This window comes from Leucoraja erinacea, chromosome 8, assembly GCF_028641065.1.
Source record: "Leucoraja erinacea ecotype New England chromosome 8, Leri_hhj_1, whole genome shotgun sequence".
In the NCBI taxonomy this organism is placed as follows: domain Eukaryota; kingdom Metazoa; phylum Chordata; class Chondrichthyes; order Rajiformes; family Rajidae; genus Leucoraja; species Leucoraja erinaceus.
Genome location: NC_073384.1, coordinates 57,901,919 through 57,918,165, shown reverse-complemented (window position 1 = coordinate 57,918,165; position 16,247 = coordinate 57,901,919). Strand labels below are relative to the sequence as shown.

General features: G+C 43.9%; 1 protein-coding gene across 1 annotated transcript; it reads right to left on the bottom strand.

Moving 5' to 3' along the window:
• Positions 1 to 1,144: 1,144 nt before the first annotated feature.
• Positions 1,145 to 16,219, bottom strand: nsl1 (NSL1 component of MIS12 kinetochore complex). The gene is made up of 6 exons (XM_055639771.1): positions 16,010 to 16,219; positions 11,714 to 11,798; positions 8,033 to 8,163; positions 4,412 to 4,469; positions 3,327 to 3,394; positions 1,145 to 1,509 (listed from the first exon to the last, which is right to left on the bottom strand). The coding sequence occupies exons 1-6, from the start codon at positions 16,133 to 16,135 to the stop codon at positions 1,231 to 1,233; spliced, it is 747 nt and encodes a 248-aa protein (XP_055495746.1). The 5' UTR covers positions 16,136 to 16,219; the 3' UTR covers positions 1,145 to 1,230.
• Positions 16,220 to 16,247: the final 28 nt, after the last annotated feature.

Genomic DNA, 16,247 nt, shown 5'->3' with positions numbered 1-16,247 from the left:
TTGTCTTTACTTTTGTTGTTGTTTTTTTTGTCTTGTTTTAGTTACATTTTAGTTTATTAGGCTGCGTATATGTGTATAGGGGGGGGGTGAAACATGTTTTTTGTCTTTCCCTTCGGGGGAATGCGACTTTTTCTTGTCGTATCCCCCTTCTCTGTCTCCGTCTGCGCTGAAGCCTAATGGCGGAGCTGGCGGTCTCCAACCTGCGACCGACCTCGAGACTCCGGAGGCAGAGCCAGCCAGGACTTACCAACGCGAGGCTGGCCGTCTTCGGGACCGAGGCATCGGTGGCCCGACTCGCTGATGCGGCGTTCCAGCTTTCGGCCTGGAGCTGAGGCAGCGGGACTCTGAGCTGATGCAGCGGCCCGGAGCTGTTGCAGCGGGACTCGGAGCTGTGGCTGCGGGACTCGGAGCTGTGGCTGCGGGACTCGGAGCTGTGGCTGCGGGACTGTGGCTGCGGGACTCGGAGCTGTTGCAGCGGGACTCGGAGCTGTGGCAGCGGGACTCGGAGCTGATGCAGCGGGACTCGGAGCTGTTGCAGCAGGACTCGGAGCTGATGCAGCGGGACTCGGAGCTGAGGCTGTGGCGAGCCGACTCGGAGCGGAGACGGCGTTCTGGCTTTCGGCAGCGGCGACATCACCACGGAGGTCCGCTGGACTGGAGAGCGGCATCTTCGGCCTGGATCGATCGCCTCAGCGCAGAGGGAGAACAAGGAGGGAAGAGACAGAGACTAAGACTTTTGCCTCCATCACAGTGAGGAGGTGCTTGGTGAACTCACTGTGGTAGATGTTAATTTGTGTTTATTGTATGTTTTGTTATTTATTGTTACTGTGTATGACTGCAGGCAACGTAATGTTGTTCAGACCGAAAGGTCTGAATGACAATAAAGGAATCAAATTCAAATACTGGCATTAAAGAGGATTTTAGATACGTACATCCATGCAGAGAATGGAGAGATGGTGATCACATGCAAGCGGGGAGATTAGTTTAACTTGCATCATGCCAGCATGGAGAGTGTGGACCGAAAGGCCTTTTCCATTCTATGTTCTCCCGCTTCTGTGGATCCTCTACACTATCACGCAGATAAAATGAACAGACTTGGCCATTTACCTCTGATATTACTGCAAACACTTGTAAAGGTCCAAGATTCACAACTTGTCAAACATTTATTAAAAACATAACTACATTTTATACAAATTTTACAAATTGGTGGTATTCAATATTACTCAGGATTTATTGATCAAGGTGCAATCTTCTCTTTGGATATTTGTGATTAACAGAAAATTGTGTTTTACTCTTCTGTGAATTACGATTTCTCAACAATTTATTATCTGTCTCAACGGGAGTGACATCTTTTTTCCCACTTGGAAAACCTTGTTCTTCGTTATTTTGGAACTCCATCTCTGTATGGGTTGAGAAGACTGCCTTATTTGTCTGCGATTGTTTCATGACAGGAACAAAACTCAGAGTTTGCAAAACTCCTTCTGCTTTTTCCATAAAGGCCGGTAAATCCTTGGGGAAAACAAAAATGGTTATTGGTGCCATGCAACATGTATTTTGTTACAGCCAAAGGAAAATACACCAAGTAATTTTTCACATCACTCTCCCAGGCAAACATTGTCCAGTCTCTCAAGTATGGAAATCATGTAGCCTCAATAACTGAAGTACTTCAACTTCTTCACAAGTGATTACCTCTAACACGAGTAACATCTGTGAGGGAGAGCATGACAAGTCAAGAGTTAAAGTGTTTAAATGTCATATGCACCAGGAAAGGAACAACGAAAATCTTACTTGCAGCAGCTTAACAGACTCAATAGCACAACAATTTTTTTTTTTACAATAATCAACAATAAAGTAATACCAGGTAACCTAATCATAATAGCACAAGCCAAAGTACAAGGTGAATAAAAACAAAGCCATACAAGATCACTGCCTAATGGTTGATGGGAAGAAGCTGTAGTGGAGATCACGGTTCTTAGGCTCTTGTAGTTTTTCCCCCAATAGATGCAGCAAGAGGAGAGTGTGGGCAGTGTGGTGCGAATCTTTGATAACATTTGCTGCTTTTCTGAGGCTGTGGTTCATGTAGATCCTTTTGATGGTCAACACCCATGATGGACCGGTCAATGTCTATCACTTTCCGCAGCCTCCTTCATTTCTGGGTGTTTGAGTCATTGAACCAGACTGTGATACAACCAATCATTACGTTCTCTACCGTACACCTACGGAAGGTCAATAGAATATTTGGCAACATGCTGGATCTCTTCAATCTTCAACGGAAGTAAAGATGTTGATGAGCTTTCTTTTTGATTGTTTTCCAAAATGTCATCTAGCATATTGTGTTATACCAGCTCTTTCAAAAGAGCTCTTTGAAATTGCAATTTGTGCTAGCCAGAGACCTCTGCATATACCTATAATATCCATGATATAGCAGCAGACCTATACCCCACCAGCACTGTACCTGTGTCATGCAGTGAAGACTTATGCCCACCACAATGGTACTCATAACATAAAGTGGGGCATTTACCTCCATAACTGCACCCATGCTTTCAGTGACTGATTTGTGCCCATCAGTAAGATACACTAGCATCCAGAGATGAATATATAAGCATATATAAACACTTGGGGCCCGGAAATTCATCCACATGACATGGTCCAAGATCCCATTTAGGCAAAAATTGAAGTTACTGTCTGTTTCCCTAGTTATAATGGCAAACAGTGGATGTACTGATATTACTGCATCTTTTGACCCCATGTCTAATTATTTAATTCCAGTCACTAGGTGGCATTGTTTAGAGATTGCAGTGTTATTCTTTGTCCTTTAATACTACCACCCAGTGGCCAATTTTAGATACACATGTATGAAAAATGTATCTGCTGACTAACAATCATGTTATTGAAAGAACTGCTTATGAATCTAAATAAATTGTAGATCCTGGATCAGACAACCAATTAACAGACAGTTGTTTTTGGTACCTCCATTGGATAGACAGATGCATACACAAGTATAATCATAGAAAAGTTGTATGTGGACACATGATATAGATAACTGGAACTTTCCGTCTCACTTTAGGTCTTTTTTCCCCAGAGCCTATTGAATGTGGAACATTGTGCTATTTTAATTAATCAAGAACGTTCTAGAGATGGAATACCAAGCTGGGAGAATTGAAGATAGCATGCACCATACTAGGGGGAAAGAAAGTCAGACCAAAATAAAATACTCCAAAAACTCTTGTTGAAGCCTTACAGTCAAGAAAATTAAAAAAAATGTTAAAATGTGCTAGTTTCCTCTAGATGCAATGGAAAATATACAGATTAATTGAGATTCTTACCTTCATTGCATTACTCGTATCTTGAGAAATGGTCGACGTAATTTTCATTACTTCCATCTCCTTAGATACTAATGAAAAACATACCAATTAAAATTGGCCTGTGCACAAGTACCAACAATAGTTTAACAACTACAATGTAGTTTGATGGAAACTGCTCAGCAAACCCAAGCCTCAAATACAGTCAATAAGATAACAACCTCACCCTCAATCAAAACACAATGTGCTGGTTAAGAGGCGCCTGTGGAGGGAATGGCGAGATAACATTTGAACTCAGCACCCTTCTTCAGAAAGCCAAAATGTAATCTGTCCACTCCCTTCATAGATGCTGCCTGACCCACTTGGTTCCTCCAGCACTTTGTATTTTGCTCAAGATTTCAGCATCTGCAGTTTTTTGTGACTCTAACCTCCCTGAATGTCAGCAAGATGAAGGAGAGTTTAAGAACCTTCCCCCTGTGCAAAAATAATTGCAGAGTTGTGCCTGCCCATTCTGTTCACAGACATTGCCTGACCCACTGAGTTGATCCAGCACTTTGTTTTGCTCAAGATTCTAACATCTGCAGTTCCTTTTTCACCCAGTCATTCCCTTTTCTCCCTGTCCCATTGAATACAAAAGCCTGAAACCACATACCATAAGATTCAGGAACAACTTATTTCCGTTATCAGACTACTGAACTGTCCTTGTGCAAATTAAGGGATAGTCCCAATCTACCAACCCACCTTCATGCAGACATGGAACCTTTTCTCTATAACATTACAATGTTGTAGAAAATATTTTCTCTTCGCACTACCTGTTACACAGCTTGATTTTATTCATGTAGAATATGATAGATGTAATTGGATAGCACACAAGCAAAAACGTTTCACTGTATTTTGGGTCACATGGCAATAATAAACCAGTACCAATAAAATTTTCATTTCCATTTATCTTGTTAAAACAAAAAATATTTGCTAGATCGTCCTAGTATCCCCATAGCTTGATGTCAAATTTTGTTTGATAACTCTCCTGGAAACTATTTATTGATGTTTTACCATGTAACATTATAAGAACTTCAGTTCCATGACAGTAGTTGGTGCTAGATGGTTACCTTGTTCTGGATAAATCTCCAATTTCATTTGTGGGTTTGCTGGTACTTGATAAAGCTTCTGCACACAATGAAATATGCATTAGGTTTATAGCAGTAAAATAACAAATCAGTTAAAATATTTAACTTTTGAAATAACATTACTTTTTAAGCTTTTACAGGTTGGGTAATAGTGGTCTAAGCTGCAGACTTCACTCATACTGCTAACTGTAATCAGAGGGAATCAATTTCACCACCTCTGAAAATTAGTACATAAACCAAGGTGAGTGAGCTCAATAACTCCTGCTGCATGCCAATGTCTTGTGTTAACAGGAAGCACCTTTAATGTGGTTGCTCATTAAAAAGATTGCAGATAGTTGTGAAATAAATCAAAAGTTAATGTTTGCTCAGGCTGAAGATACAGATAAAAAAAATGTTGTTAAATTTGCACAGAAACAAGAAGAGAAAAGTTGCCAGCCAGAGAAAGTGAAGAGGTGCTGAAAGTTGAGTGTCGAGTTATTTCAGCACAAAGTCAGCAGGTCAGGCAGCGTCTCAGGAGGGAATGGATAGGTGACCTTTCAGGTTGGGACCTTTATTCAAACCGATTGCAGTAGGGTAAAAAAGCTGGAAATTAGTTGGGGATGGGACAAATCCTGCAAGTGATAGGTGAAAACAGGCGAGGGGGTGGGTTTGGTTGGCAGGTGGGTGGACAAGGCTATGATGAAAAGGAGACATTATGGTGTCAGATAAGGTGAGAAGCAGAGTAAAATGTAAAGCTAGGCGGGATAAAGGTGGAAAGTGACAGGGATGATGAGGGGAAGGGGGCAGGATAGTGGGAGAAGTGGGTGTGCACAGGAAAGAGGGGGGGGGGGCGGGGATGGGGAGGAGAGGTGTCCCTGAAATTGGAGAATTCAATGTTAATATCATTGAGTTGTAACGTGTGGAAAGGATCTGCAGATGCTGGTTTAAACTGTAGACACAAAAAGCTGGAGTAACTCAGCAGGCAAAACGCTGGAGTAACTAAGCAGGGTACTCCAGCTTTTTGTGTCCATCTACATTGAGTTGTAAGTTACCCAACCAGAATGTGGCAAACTGTTCCTCCACTTTGTCTATAGCATCATTCTTCCAAGGAAGCAGGGTCAGGCCAACTCCATTGCCCGAGAGAGGCCATGTGCAAATTGGAGGAACTGCACGTCGTATTTCCACCTGGATAGCCTAAAATCCAACGGAATAAACATTGAATTCTCCAATTTTAGGAACATTGAATTTTCAAATTTAACCCCCCCTGTCCTACTATGGCTTTCCCACTGTGATCTGCTCCCATTTCTCCCACAATCTCACTCACCTTTTCCCCCAACCCCATTGTCTCCATCTATCTATAACCATTCCTCTGACTTTACAGTTCACTCCTCTTCTCTCTTTATTGGACCCCTTTCCATCTCTAGCCTTTGTCCACCTGTCTTCTAATCAAAACCCCCTTCACCTGTATTCACCCAACACTTGCCAGGCGTTGTCCTGCCCCCACTTTTCCAGCTGTCTCCCTCTCACCACAACCAGTCGGAAGAAGGGTCCCAACCTGAAATTTCACCCTTCAAAATGCTGCCTAACCCAATACCTCAGGTATTTTGTGCTTTTCTCAAGATTCTAGCATTGGCAGTTTCTCCTGTCTCCAAAGTGAAGAAGCAACTGGTTTACACTCAAACTTACAATTAAAAAAAAGAAACTGTATTACAACGTTAGTGTAATTCTTGATCAGCCCAAGTTTTGAATCAAAACCTTTTTTACAAAAAGGAAAGATTGATATTGAGAATCTTATATCAAGAAGCTTATATATGATGCAAGATTTTTGTTGAGAAAGATGAAATACAAAGAATGTGTGAGCAATAGCAAAGTTCATGACAACTGAAGCTAAACGTCACGTGACCAAGTCTAATTATTTGACTAGGTATGGTCAAATGGTTACAGCATAATTTTTTTCCCCCAAAGCCTGGCTTAAAAATAATTCTTCAGCATCAACCACAGGAAGTTTCACAGATGTTAAAATTCTTGAATCCACTGTAGTTTGATTTTGAAAGCATTAAGGCCATTATGTTTATACTTGCAAGATACTGAAGTTTTCTCACTTATAGTGATCGATTCCTGTCCAGGGTATTTTTTCACACAGAGAGTGGTGAATCTCTGGAACTCTCTGCCACAGAGGGTAGTTGAGGCCAGTTCATTGGCTATATTAAGAGGGAGTTAGATGTGGCCCTTGTGGCTAAGGGGATCAGGGGGTATGGAGAGAAGGCAGGTACGGGATACTGAGTTGGATGATCAGCCATGATCATATTGAATGGCGGTGCAGCCTCGAAGGGCCGAATGGCCTACTCCTGCACCTAATTTCTATGTTTCTATGTCTGCACACACCGATCTGTCGGTGTGCTCCTTCCATTATCGCTGCATCTGCTCCCTCTGAACCAGGTTTAGAAATGGTTCTTAGTGATCTACTTTAGAATCGATTGGTACATAAACTAATGCTCTTTTTAAAGATAGATTCTACAAGTTGGTGAAATAGCACTTTGGTTTAAACCTGCTGCATACAGAGGGAGGTACATGATGCTGCAGGTAGTTTTGTTGCCTCACAGCTTCAGTGTGCCAAAGACAATCTTGATCTCAGGTGCAGTATGTGGGTTTACAGATACTCACTATGACCATCTGGTTTTCACCCATGTGTTCAGGTTTCTTCCCACAGCTCAACAATATGGGGTTTTTTTTAGTTTAATGGGCTAACACAAATTATTTAGCAGTGGTAGCTCTTAGGAGAGTGTTAATGAACATGAGAGAATAGGGTTTATGGAAATAAATGGAGGAATTAAATTTGAGACCTAGCATAGACTCGATATACCAAACTACCTCAGTGTTATAGGAAGTAAGATATTTTAATTAAGCAAAAGTGCAGACAATATAAATTGCGCTGAGGGAAATAGTATTTAATTTGAAATGGAGTAAATAGCAAGACTATTACAATGTCCCATTTTGCAGTATTCTTTTAATTGCTGTTCTTTTAATACCTTTCATTTATGTTTCTGACCTATTGAGTGAGAGCATCTTCCTTCTTTCTACTGTAACACAAGAAAACAAACAGAAGTAGTCCCTTTCTGATCTTCTTCCTCAGCACCACTTTCCAACACTTATCCCACATCCCTCGATTTCATTAATAGCCACAAATCTATCGATCTCCACCTATGATTTACTCAGTGACAGAGCCTTCAACAGCTGTCTTTGGTTGAGAATTCAAAAGAATCATTACCATTTGTGTGGGAAAAAAAAATGTCCTTTACGGTGAGCTTGTATTTTTGAGTGTGTCCCTGGATTCGAGGCACCCAAGCCAAGAGGACAGCTCTGTGTTGAGCTTGTCAATATCTTTTACAAAATTTCAATCTTCAAAAATATCACCTCTTAAACCTCTCTGCTCTTGGGAGCATAGTCATTGGTTACTTCAACACTGATCAAAGACAAACTTGGTATTCCAGTTAATCTGAATTCCCTTTCATCCTAATCCATTGTCAGCAGAGCTAAAAATGAGGCATATTATGCAACAAACTTACGGAAAGACCAATTGAAATAAATTGGAATGCAAAAGATACAAAACAGGAAAAAACATACCAACAATTCCCTTTCTGCTTTCATGGTTTTAGCAAGATGTCCAACAATCTTTCTGGGGAACTGTTTACGCTTTGAGGACGTCTCCTTAATACATTCACCCAAATCATCATCTAAATTCTTTATGTCATTTCCTAAAAATAAAATTATATCAGGATATTTAATCAAAATTGAAATCTTATGCCAGATTTTAACAACACCAAGATAGATGAAAGATATACAGGCTTTAGTGACAAGGTGACATCAAGACTTAAAGTTCAATAATATGTGATGGATGGGTTCCCAACAGGCAAGCAGTTTAAAATTATTGAAAAAGGTTGAAGAATTTAATTCCATTCAATTTTGACATGTGTAACTGACACCTCTAGTCAAACAACATGAAAACAGGCCTATGGCTCAACTTACCCATGCCAACTGAGATGTCCCTCTATGATTAAGAAAGAACTGCAGATGCTGGTTTAAATGAAAGGTAGACGCAAAATGCTGGAGTAACTCAGCGGGACAGGCAGCATCTCGGGAGAGAAGGAATGGGTGACGTATCGGGTCGAGACCCTTCTTCAGACTGATGTCAGGGGAGTGGGTGGGACAGAGATAGAATGTAGTTGGAGACAGTAAGACTAGTGGGAGAACTGGGGAGGGGGAGGGGATGGAGAGGGAAAGCAAGGGCTATTTCAAGTTAGAGAAGTCAACGTTCATACCGCTGGTGTGTAAGCTACCCAAGCGAAATACGAGGTGCTGTTCCTCCATCTTCTCCGTACTCTTTCCAGCTAAACAATATCTTTCCTACAGCAGGATGACCAAAACTGAACACAATACTCCAAATGTGGCCTCTCCAACATCTTGTATAACTGTAATATAACATTCTAACTTCTATAGTCATTACCGACTGATGAAGGCCAATACCATCTACCTGACGCCACTGTTAGGGAAATATGTACCTGCACTCCTAGATTCCTCTGCTGTACAACACTCCCCAGGAGTGAACCTGTCATTTACTGTGAAGGCCCCCCCTCCGACTTCCCAAAATGCAACACCCTGCACTTATCAGCATTAAACTCCATTAATCACTCCTCGGCCCACTTGCCCCACTGATCAAGAACTTGCTGCAATTTTTATAACCATCTTCACTATATCAACAAACTTTGATGTCATCTGCAAATTTACTAATCATGTACATTCTTGTTGCTATGATCTGGATTTTTATTTTAAGTAAAGTTCATTGAGGTTTCTACAAGGTTTCTTCCAAATAGTGCCACAGAATCTTTACCACATGCAGTGAGAAAAATCCCAGCCTACTCAAACTCTCTTTGTAACTAAAGCGCTCCATGCCAGGCAACATCCCAGTGAAGATACAAAGAATTGCAGATGATGAAATCGTGAGCAAAATACAAAGTTCTGGTGGAACTCAGCAGGTCAGGCAGCATCCGTGGAGGGAATGGACATTTACTTTCAGGTGCCCCTTGTTTTTGCAATTGAGGACTTTGAACGGGATACTTAGGCTGTTTTATCCCAGCTGAGAAATGCTTTCAAATGCTCTAATATTTTTTCTAATTAAGGATCAAATATATTTGGAGTATTAGTTCAAATTATGACATCCTGGCAATGGAAACATTTTCAATTACAGGTGCACAACCTTTTATCTGAAGATCCAAATAACGAAAACCTCCGAATAGCGACATTTTTTCAGTCCTTGAACAAAGGTCCTTGAAAACGTTCACCGAGGGCAGCCCGCAGAGGTGACAGCGGAACCTCCGGTCGGTCCTCGAAGAAAGGGGAACTAAATCCCCATTCATAAAAGAGAAGGTGAGGGTATATTGCGCGGGAGGGTTAATAATTGACAATATGCTGCTGTCTGCCCACTGAGTTAAAAAGTTCCCACGGTAAAGACAGTGTATCGTGAGTCTTGCGTGGGAACTTTTTAACTCAGCGGGCAGGGAGCAGAAGATTGTCGCTCCCTTCAGTTTCACCCCACCTACAGCCCTCTGCATCCCGGCCTTGTGTGTGTCCTTTCCATCCCCTCTCCAGCTCCCCGCCCATTGCACCGGCGTGGGGGCTTTGCACTGTCTTTACTTCGGCGATGCCAGCATACAATGCCAGTCACCGGAGACGTCAGGACCAACGGGACATCGACCCCCAGGCCCACTGCAAGCACGGAGATCCCAGAGACCCACAGCCAACAGCAGCCCAGCCCCGTTCCAACTCCAGATGAAAACTACAAATTAGCGGGAGACATCGGGACCACCAGAAGCCGCTCCCCGATGGGCCGCTACGGCGACAAGTGGTAGTTCGCCCACAGCCCGAGCTGCGCCCCCTCATCGGGACACCGACCCCCAGGCCCACTGCAAGCAAGGAGATCCCAGATCAGCAACTCCAGCCCAGCCCCGCTCCAACTCCAGAGGAACACGCTTCCCGTAGGGGCAGAAGCTGATGATGTGCAAGGTACGTCTTGTTCTTGGGGTCGCGCAGCTCGGGCTGTGGGCGAACTGCCACTTGTCGCCATAGCGGCCCATCGGGGCGCGGATTCCTCTGGAGTTGGAGGGGGAGGGGGGTATTGTGCTGTTTGATCGCCCCCTGCTATCCCAGGGACAGGGAGACAGGACGTTCACCGAGGGCGGCCCGCAGAGGTGACAGCGGAACCTCCGGTCGGTCCTCGAAGAAGGGGGAACTAAATCCCCATTCATAAAAGAGAGGGGGGGTACATTGCGCGGGAGAGTAGGAATCCCAAGACAAAGTTGAGTGAGCGTTCACCGAGGGTGGCCCGCAGAGGTGACAGCAGAACCTCCGGTCGGTCCTGGAAGAAAGGGGAACTAAATCCCCTTCATAAAAGAGAAGTGGAGGGTATATTGCCCGGGAGGGTATATCGCCTACCTGGAAGAAACCGGACAGTTTTTCCAGGATGTCGTCTGCACACCAAAGCTCACGTTTGGCGCCAAACGCACGTCGCCTCTGCTGCACACGGATATAAGAGTGTGAAAATGTCGCCTTAGGCCGCCTAAGGGCATGTAGCCCCGCTAGGGTGACATGAGTGCGAGAGGTGAGTCAATGCTGCGGTCACATTTACAAATTCAGGAATTCATTCAACACACTGCATTTCATACAGACATTTATTCTGCAAGAAAAAACTACATTGAAGACTCAAACACGCGACCGAGGAACTGCCGGGATCAAGGCGCAAACTCACGACCTTGCGGATATGAGCCGAGCACTCTACCACCGAGCCAGCCATTAAAATCTACGCTAAAAACTTTCCATTCCGAAGGCCGACAAATTCCGAATTACGAAAAGTGGCTGGTCCCAAGGCTGTCGGATAAAAGGTTGTGCACCTGTACTATAAATTGAAAGCTTAGCTCAATGTTATTCGTTTGTAGGTTTAAATAAAATTCCATATTTATTTGAAGATCAATTTTATCTTAGTACATAACCCTCCATGTGTTTAAGATAAGGTAGCAGTTGCAATAAACTAGACTACAATAACCAAACTTCATTGTGCTATCATTAAAGAGATAACGCACTCAAAATTTAAGAATGGTTATACAAAACTACATTTTCGAATTTTAAGCAACATGAAGACGAGTTGGACAACTTGTAACATCACACTTAAGGTTTCACATCTACTTTATCACTTCAATTTCTGATAATGACCAAGACAATCCAAAAAAGGATGGAATTTATGCTGCTCCATACCATATCTCAGTTCATCTTCCTCCGAGACTTCGTGCCATAACATTCCATTGATAAGGATATTCTCCTGTACAGCAGTTTTAAATATCTGCAAGATATGTCAAGTTTAAAAAAAAATTAAACATACGGAAAATTAATTTGAAAATAAGATTAGAAATTAAGTTAATTATCGAGAACCCCTACACCCCCATTCTCATTTCCACTGGCCCTTCTGCACCACCCAAACCCTCCTCTTCCTCACCCACACCTCTCCTCCTCTCCCACACCTCTCCTCTCCTGTCCCTTAAACCTCTCCCTTCTGCCAAACACATCCTTGTTCCCCACTCTCTTACTGCCCCTCCCCATTAACATCCTTTGCAGTCCCTCCTGTCTCCACCCCTCCAACCACCCACCTCTTCTTCGGAGTTTTACGGCAGCCGGCATCCGCAATGTTGCATTGCTGCCACCTTCTGGCTTCATTCCACAGTACTCATGTCTTTATATTAGATCCTTTTTATAAGCCCAGAGGCCCTCAAGAAATCAAACAACTTTATTCCTTTTCCTTTCCCTCCACACTCTAGAATGTTCTTTACTGATATTTCTGTCAATCCAATTTTCCTCATTTCAATGATCATAAATCCTCTTTCTGTCTCATATCTCCTACATGCAACTAGGGCATGCTGAACTGTTTCTGGTTGATGACATTCCTCACACAGCCCAGTAGGGTGTTTTCCCAATATTTTTAATGTGCTGTTCAGGTGAGTGTGTCCTATCCTCAATCTTGTTAATACTACCTGTTTCCCCCCTCTTCTTGCTGTAATGTCCACTCTGTTTTGTAGCGAATAGGTGTCTCCCCTTTGTCTCCTGTTCCCAGTATTGTTGCCATTCCTGATTTATTTTCTTCCACACAATGTGTTTTCCTTCAGATTTGGATAGTTGTAAGTTTACTTCTATGTTTCTTTTTTTTACAGCCTCCTTTGCCAATTTATCCATCTTTTCATTCCCTAGAACACCAATGTGTGCTGGGACCCACAACAAAGTCACGTCACTGCCCCTCCTTGTCACTTGGCTTAATAGTAGCAGGATTTCATAAACTAAGTCAGGCCGCCTATGGGATGCACCAGACCCAATATTCTGGATTGCAGATAATGAGTCACTACATATTACTACTTTACATGGTTGCACCTGTTCCATCCATCGAACTGCCATCAAAATAGCGTACGGTTCCACTGTATATAGTCAAATAGTTGTTTGTTCTTTTGTAAAGCTCAACATTCATCCCCTGGACTACCACAGCCACCCCTGTTGTTTCAGCTACTGGATCCTTTGATCCATCTGTGAAAATTAAGAGGTGTTCCCTGTATCTATTATCTATATGGCTATGATATTCTGTCTTTAGGACTGAATTTTTGTTCCTCCTTTTTGCCTTCCATATCTCCAGATCAACTTTTGGGATATTCAGTAACCATATTGGCACAGATGGCCACAATACTGCAGGGCAGAACTCTTTGTCCTCTACTCCCATGTCCCTTGCCACAACTCCTCCAACCCAGCCGAAGCTTCCAGACTGAGCCACCCCTCTCTCCCAGCACTCCTGTACTACCTGTTTTGTTGGGTGGTTCTCTCCATGACCCTTAAGGCTTAGCCAGTAATTAGCCATTAGTTGTCTGCGGCGCAGTCTCAACGGCATCTCCCCAGTTTCCACCTGTAGTGCACATACAGGTGACGTCCGCACACCTCCTATACAGACTCTTAGAGCTTCCGCTTGGACTTTGTCCAACTCGGACAACACTGACTTAGATGCTGACCCATAAGCTATACTGCCATACTCTAGTCTGGATCTGATCAGTGATACATAAATATGTTTAAGAGATAATACATCTACTCCCTACTCTAAACCTGCCAAGCATCTCATAACATTGATGGCTTTTTTGCATTTTTCAATTACTTTTGTAATGTGGACCCTCCATGTTAATCTGGAGTCAAAATGAACCCCCAGGAAGCGGAAATCTTTAACTCTTTCCAAATTGTTGCCGTATAGTTTTAACTGGACATCCTCTATAATTTTCTTCCTTGTGAAAACCATAGTCTTTGTCTTCTCTATAGAGAATTTAAAACCCCATTTCCCTCCCCACTCTTCCACCTGGGCTATCCCTTGCTGTACTTTTTCCACGATAAAATCTATATTCCTCCCCCTTCTCCATAGGCTGCCATCATCTGCAAAGAGCGATCGCCCCATCTCTGGTTGAATGTTTGCAAATATATCATTGATCATGACTGAGAATAGGATCGGGCTTATCGCACTTCCCTGGGCAGTTCCATTCTCGACTACACATTTACTAGAGATGTCTGACCCTATTTTAACTTGGATACTTCTACTGTTGAGAAAATCCATTATCCAGTTAAAAATATTTCCTCCTACTTCCATTAATTGCAGCTTTATTAGAAGACCTTCTCTCCACAACATATCGTAAGCCTTCTCTACATCAAAAAATATGGTAACTATAGATTATTTTTTGACTTGTGCTTTCCTTATATCATCTTCCAAGCACAGAACTGGATCATTAGTACCTCTCCCTTTTCTAAAGCCACTCTGATAATTAGCCACTATACCTTTTTCTTCCATTAGATGCATTAATCTTTCATTTACCAGTCTTTCCATCAGTTTACACATGTGTGCTGTTAAAGCTATAGGTCTGTAATTTACTGGATTACTTGCATCTTTCCCTGGTTTTCTAATAGGCACAATGATTGCTTCCTTCCACCTCTCCGGTATTAGCCCTTCTTCCCACACCTTGTTATATAGTGCAAGTATCTTTTGGAGTCCCTCCTCACTTAGATTCTTTATCATTATGTAACAAATATCATCCTTCCCTGGGGCTGAGTTCTTACACTTGGCCAGAGCTCTCTTTAAATGGAATATTGTACTTGTCCTCTGTGATACCTTTCCTTTGTAGGGCCTCAATTTGATTTTTAAGGGGTTCAATTCCCACCTAATGTTTTTTCCTTTTTTGATAAGTTGTGGGAGCTGTGAATCCTACTAAAAGTGTTAACCATTAGTTCTGCTTTGTCTATATCATTGAGACTAGTTTGATCTCCATTTGTTAGGATAGGATCACTCCCAACCACCCACCTCAATACTACCCATCCCTTAAAAACACACCAGTTACGACCCTCTCCCTACCAACCCTCACACCTCCACTATTCCCCGCCTCAGTCTCTCATCTTCCTATCCATCTCCAGCCCACACCCAGTACCCCACCATATCCTTCACCCCCAAACCATAACCCTCATACATCCAACCCCTAGATTCAGATTCAGATTCAATTTTAATTGTCATTGTCAGTGTACAGTACAGAGACAACGAAATGCATTTAGCATCTCCTTTGAAGAGCGACATAGCAAACGATTTTGAATTTAAAAAATAAAAAAATTAATAAATAAATAAATAAATAATAAGAAAAATAAATAATAGTGTCCGGGCTTTGGGGGTGTTTGAGAGTAGTTGAGGTCCATTGTTTAGGATAGGACACTCCGGGAAAGAAGCTGTTCCTCGACCTGCTGGTTCGGCAAAAAGAGACCAGTAGCGCCTCCCGGATGGTAGGAGAAACAGTCCCATGGTTGGGGTGAGAGCAGTCCTTGGCGATACCCCGCCCTCCGCAGACCCGCTTGCTTTGGACAGACTCAATGGAGGGGAGCGTGGAACCGGTGAGGCGTTGACCCCCATAATCTCCACTCAATACCTTTCCGCTCAACCCAACACCCCCATCCTTCACCACCCCATCCTCCCCACAGTGACCCTCCCCCTCCATCTTGCCCCAACCCTCTCTTCATTTATTTATTGCTTATATTTATGTCGCTCTTTTAGGGAGATGCTAACTGCATTTCCTGGTCTCTGTGCTGTACATTGCACAATGAGAATAAAGTTGAATCTGAATCCATTCCCCCTCCCCGTAGTGACCCCAGCCCTCAGCCTCCATCCAACACCCCACCCCCACACACTCACCCCATCGGGGATTGGTCATACCAACCATCCCCATCCCTTTATTACCCCTCCCCGTAGCATATGCCCTCACTATCTTCCCCATCCACCCCCCACCCCCCACACCCTCCAGCTCCTCCCTCCCCATTCACCCCCCCCCCCCCCATTCATCTTCCCCCATCCCCCCCCCCCCCCATCCTCATCTCCCCCCCACCCTCCCCCCATCCATCCTCCCTCCCCCATCCACCCCCCCCCCATCCTTCATCCCCCCCCACCACCTCCCACCCACCCATCCCTCACCCTCCAGCTGCTCACGATCACCCCCGTCCATCCCTCACCCTCCGCGCCTCCTCCCGTTGCCGCTCCCCCTGCAGCCGGTCACACAGTGACTCGGCCACGCGCTCCAGCGCCTCCAGCAGCGGCCGCCGCGAGCAACAGCGGACTCGCGCTCCGGGCATCGCCATCGCCGCCGCCGCTGCACCAACCGACCAACTGCCGGGCGGGCGCGAGCGGCGCTTTGTCACCGCTCCCCCCAACGGACCGCCAACCGCCCGCCCGCCCGCCGGGTGCAACCCT

Coding starts and splice junctions, on each gene's coding strand:
- nsl1 (XM_055639771.1), bottom strand. CDS start 16,135: ATGGCGATGCCCGGAGCGCGAGTCCGCTGTTGCTCGCGGCGGCCGCTG. Junction 4,470..8,032: donor AAGCAGAAAGGGAATTGTTG/GTATGTTTTTTC, acceptor CATTGTGTGCAG/AAGCTTTATCAAGTACCAGC. Junction 3,395..4,411: donor GGAGATTTATCCAGAACAAG/GTAACCATCTAG, acceptor GTTTTTCATTAG/TATCTAAGGAGATGGAAGTA.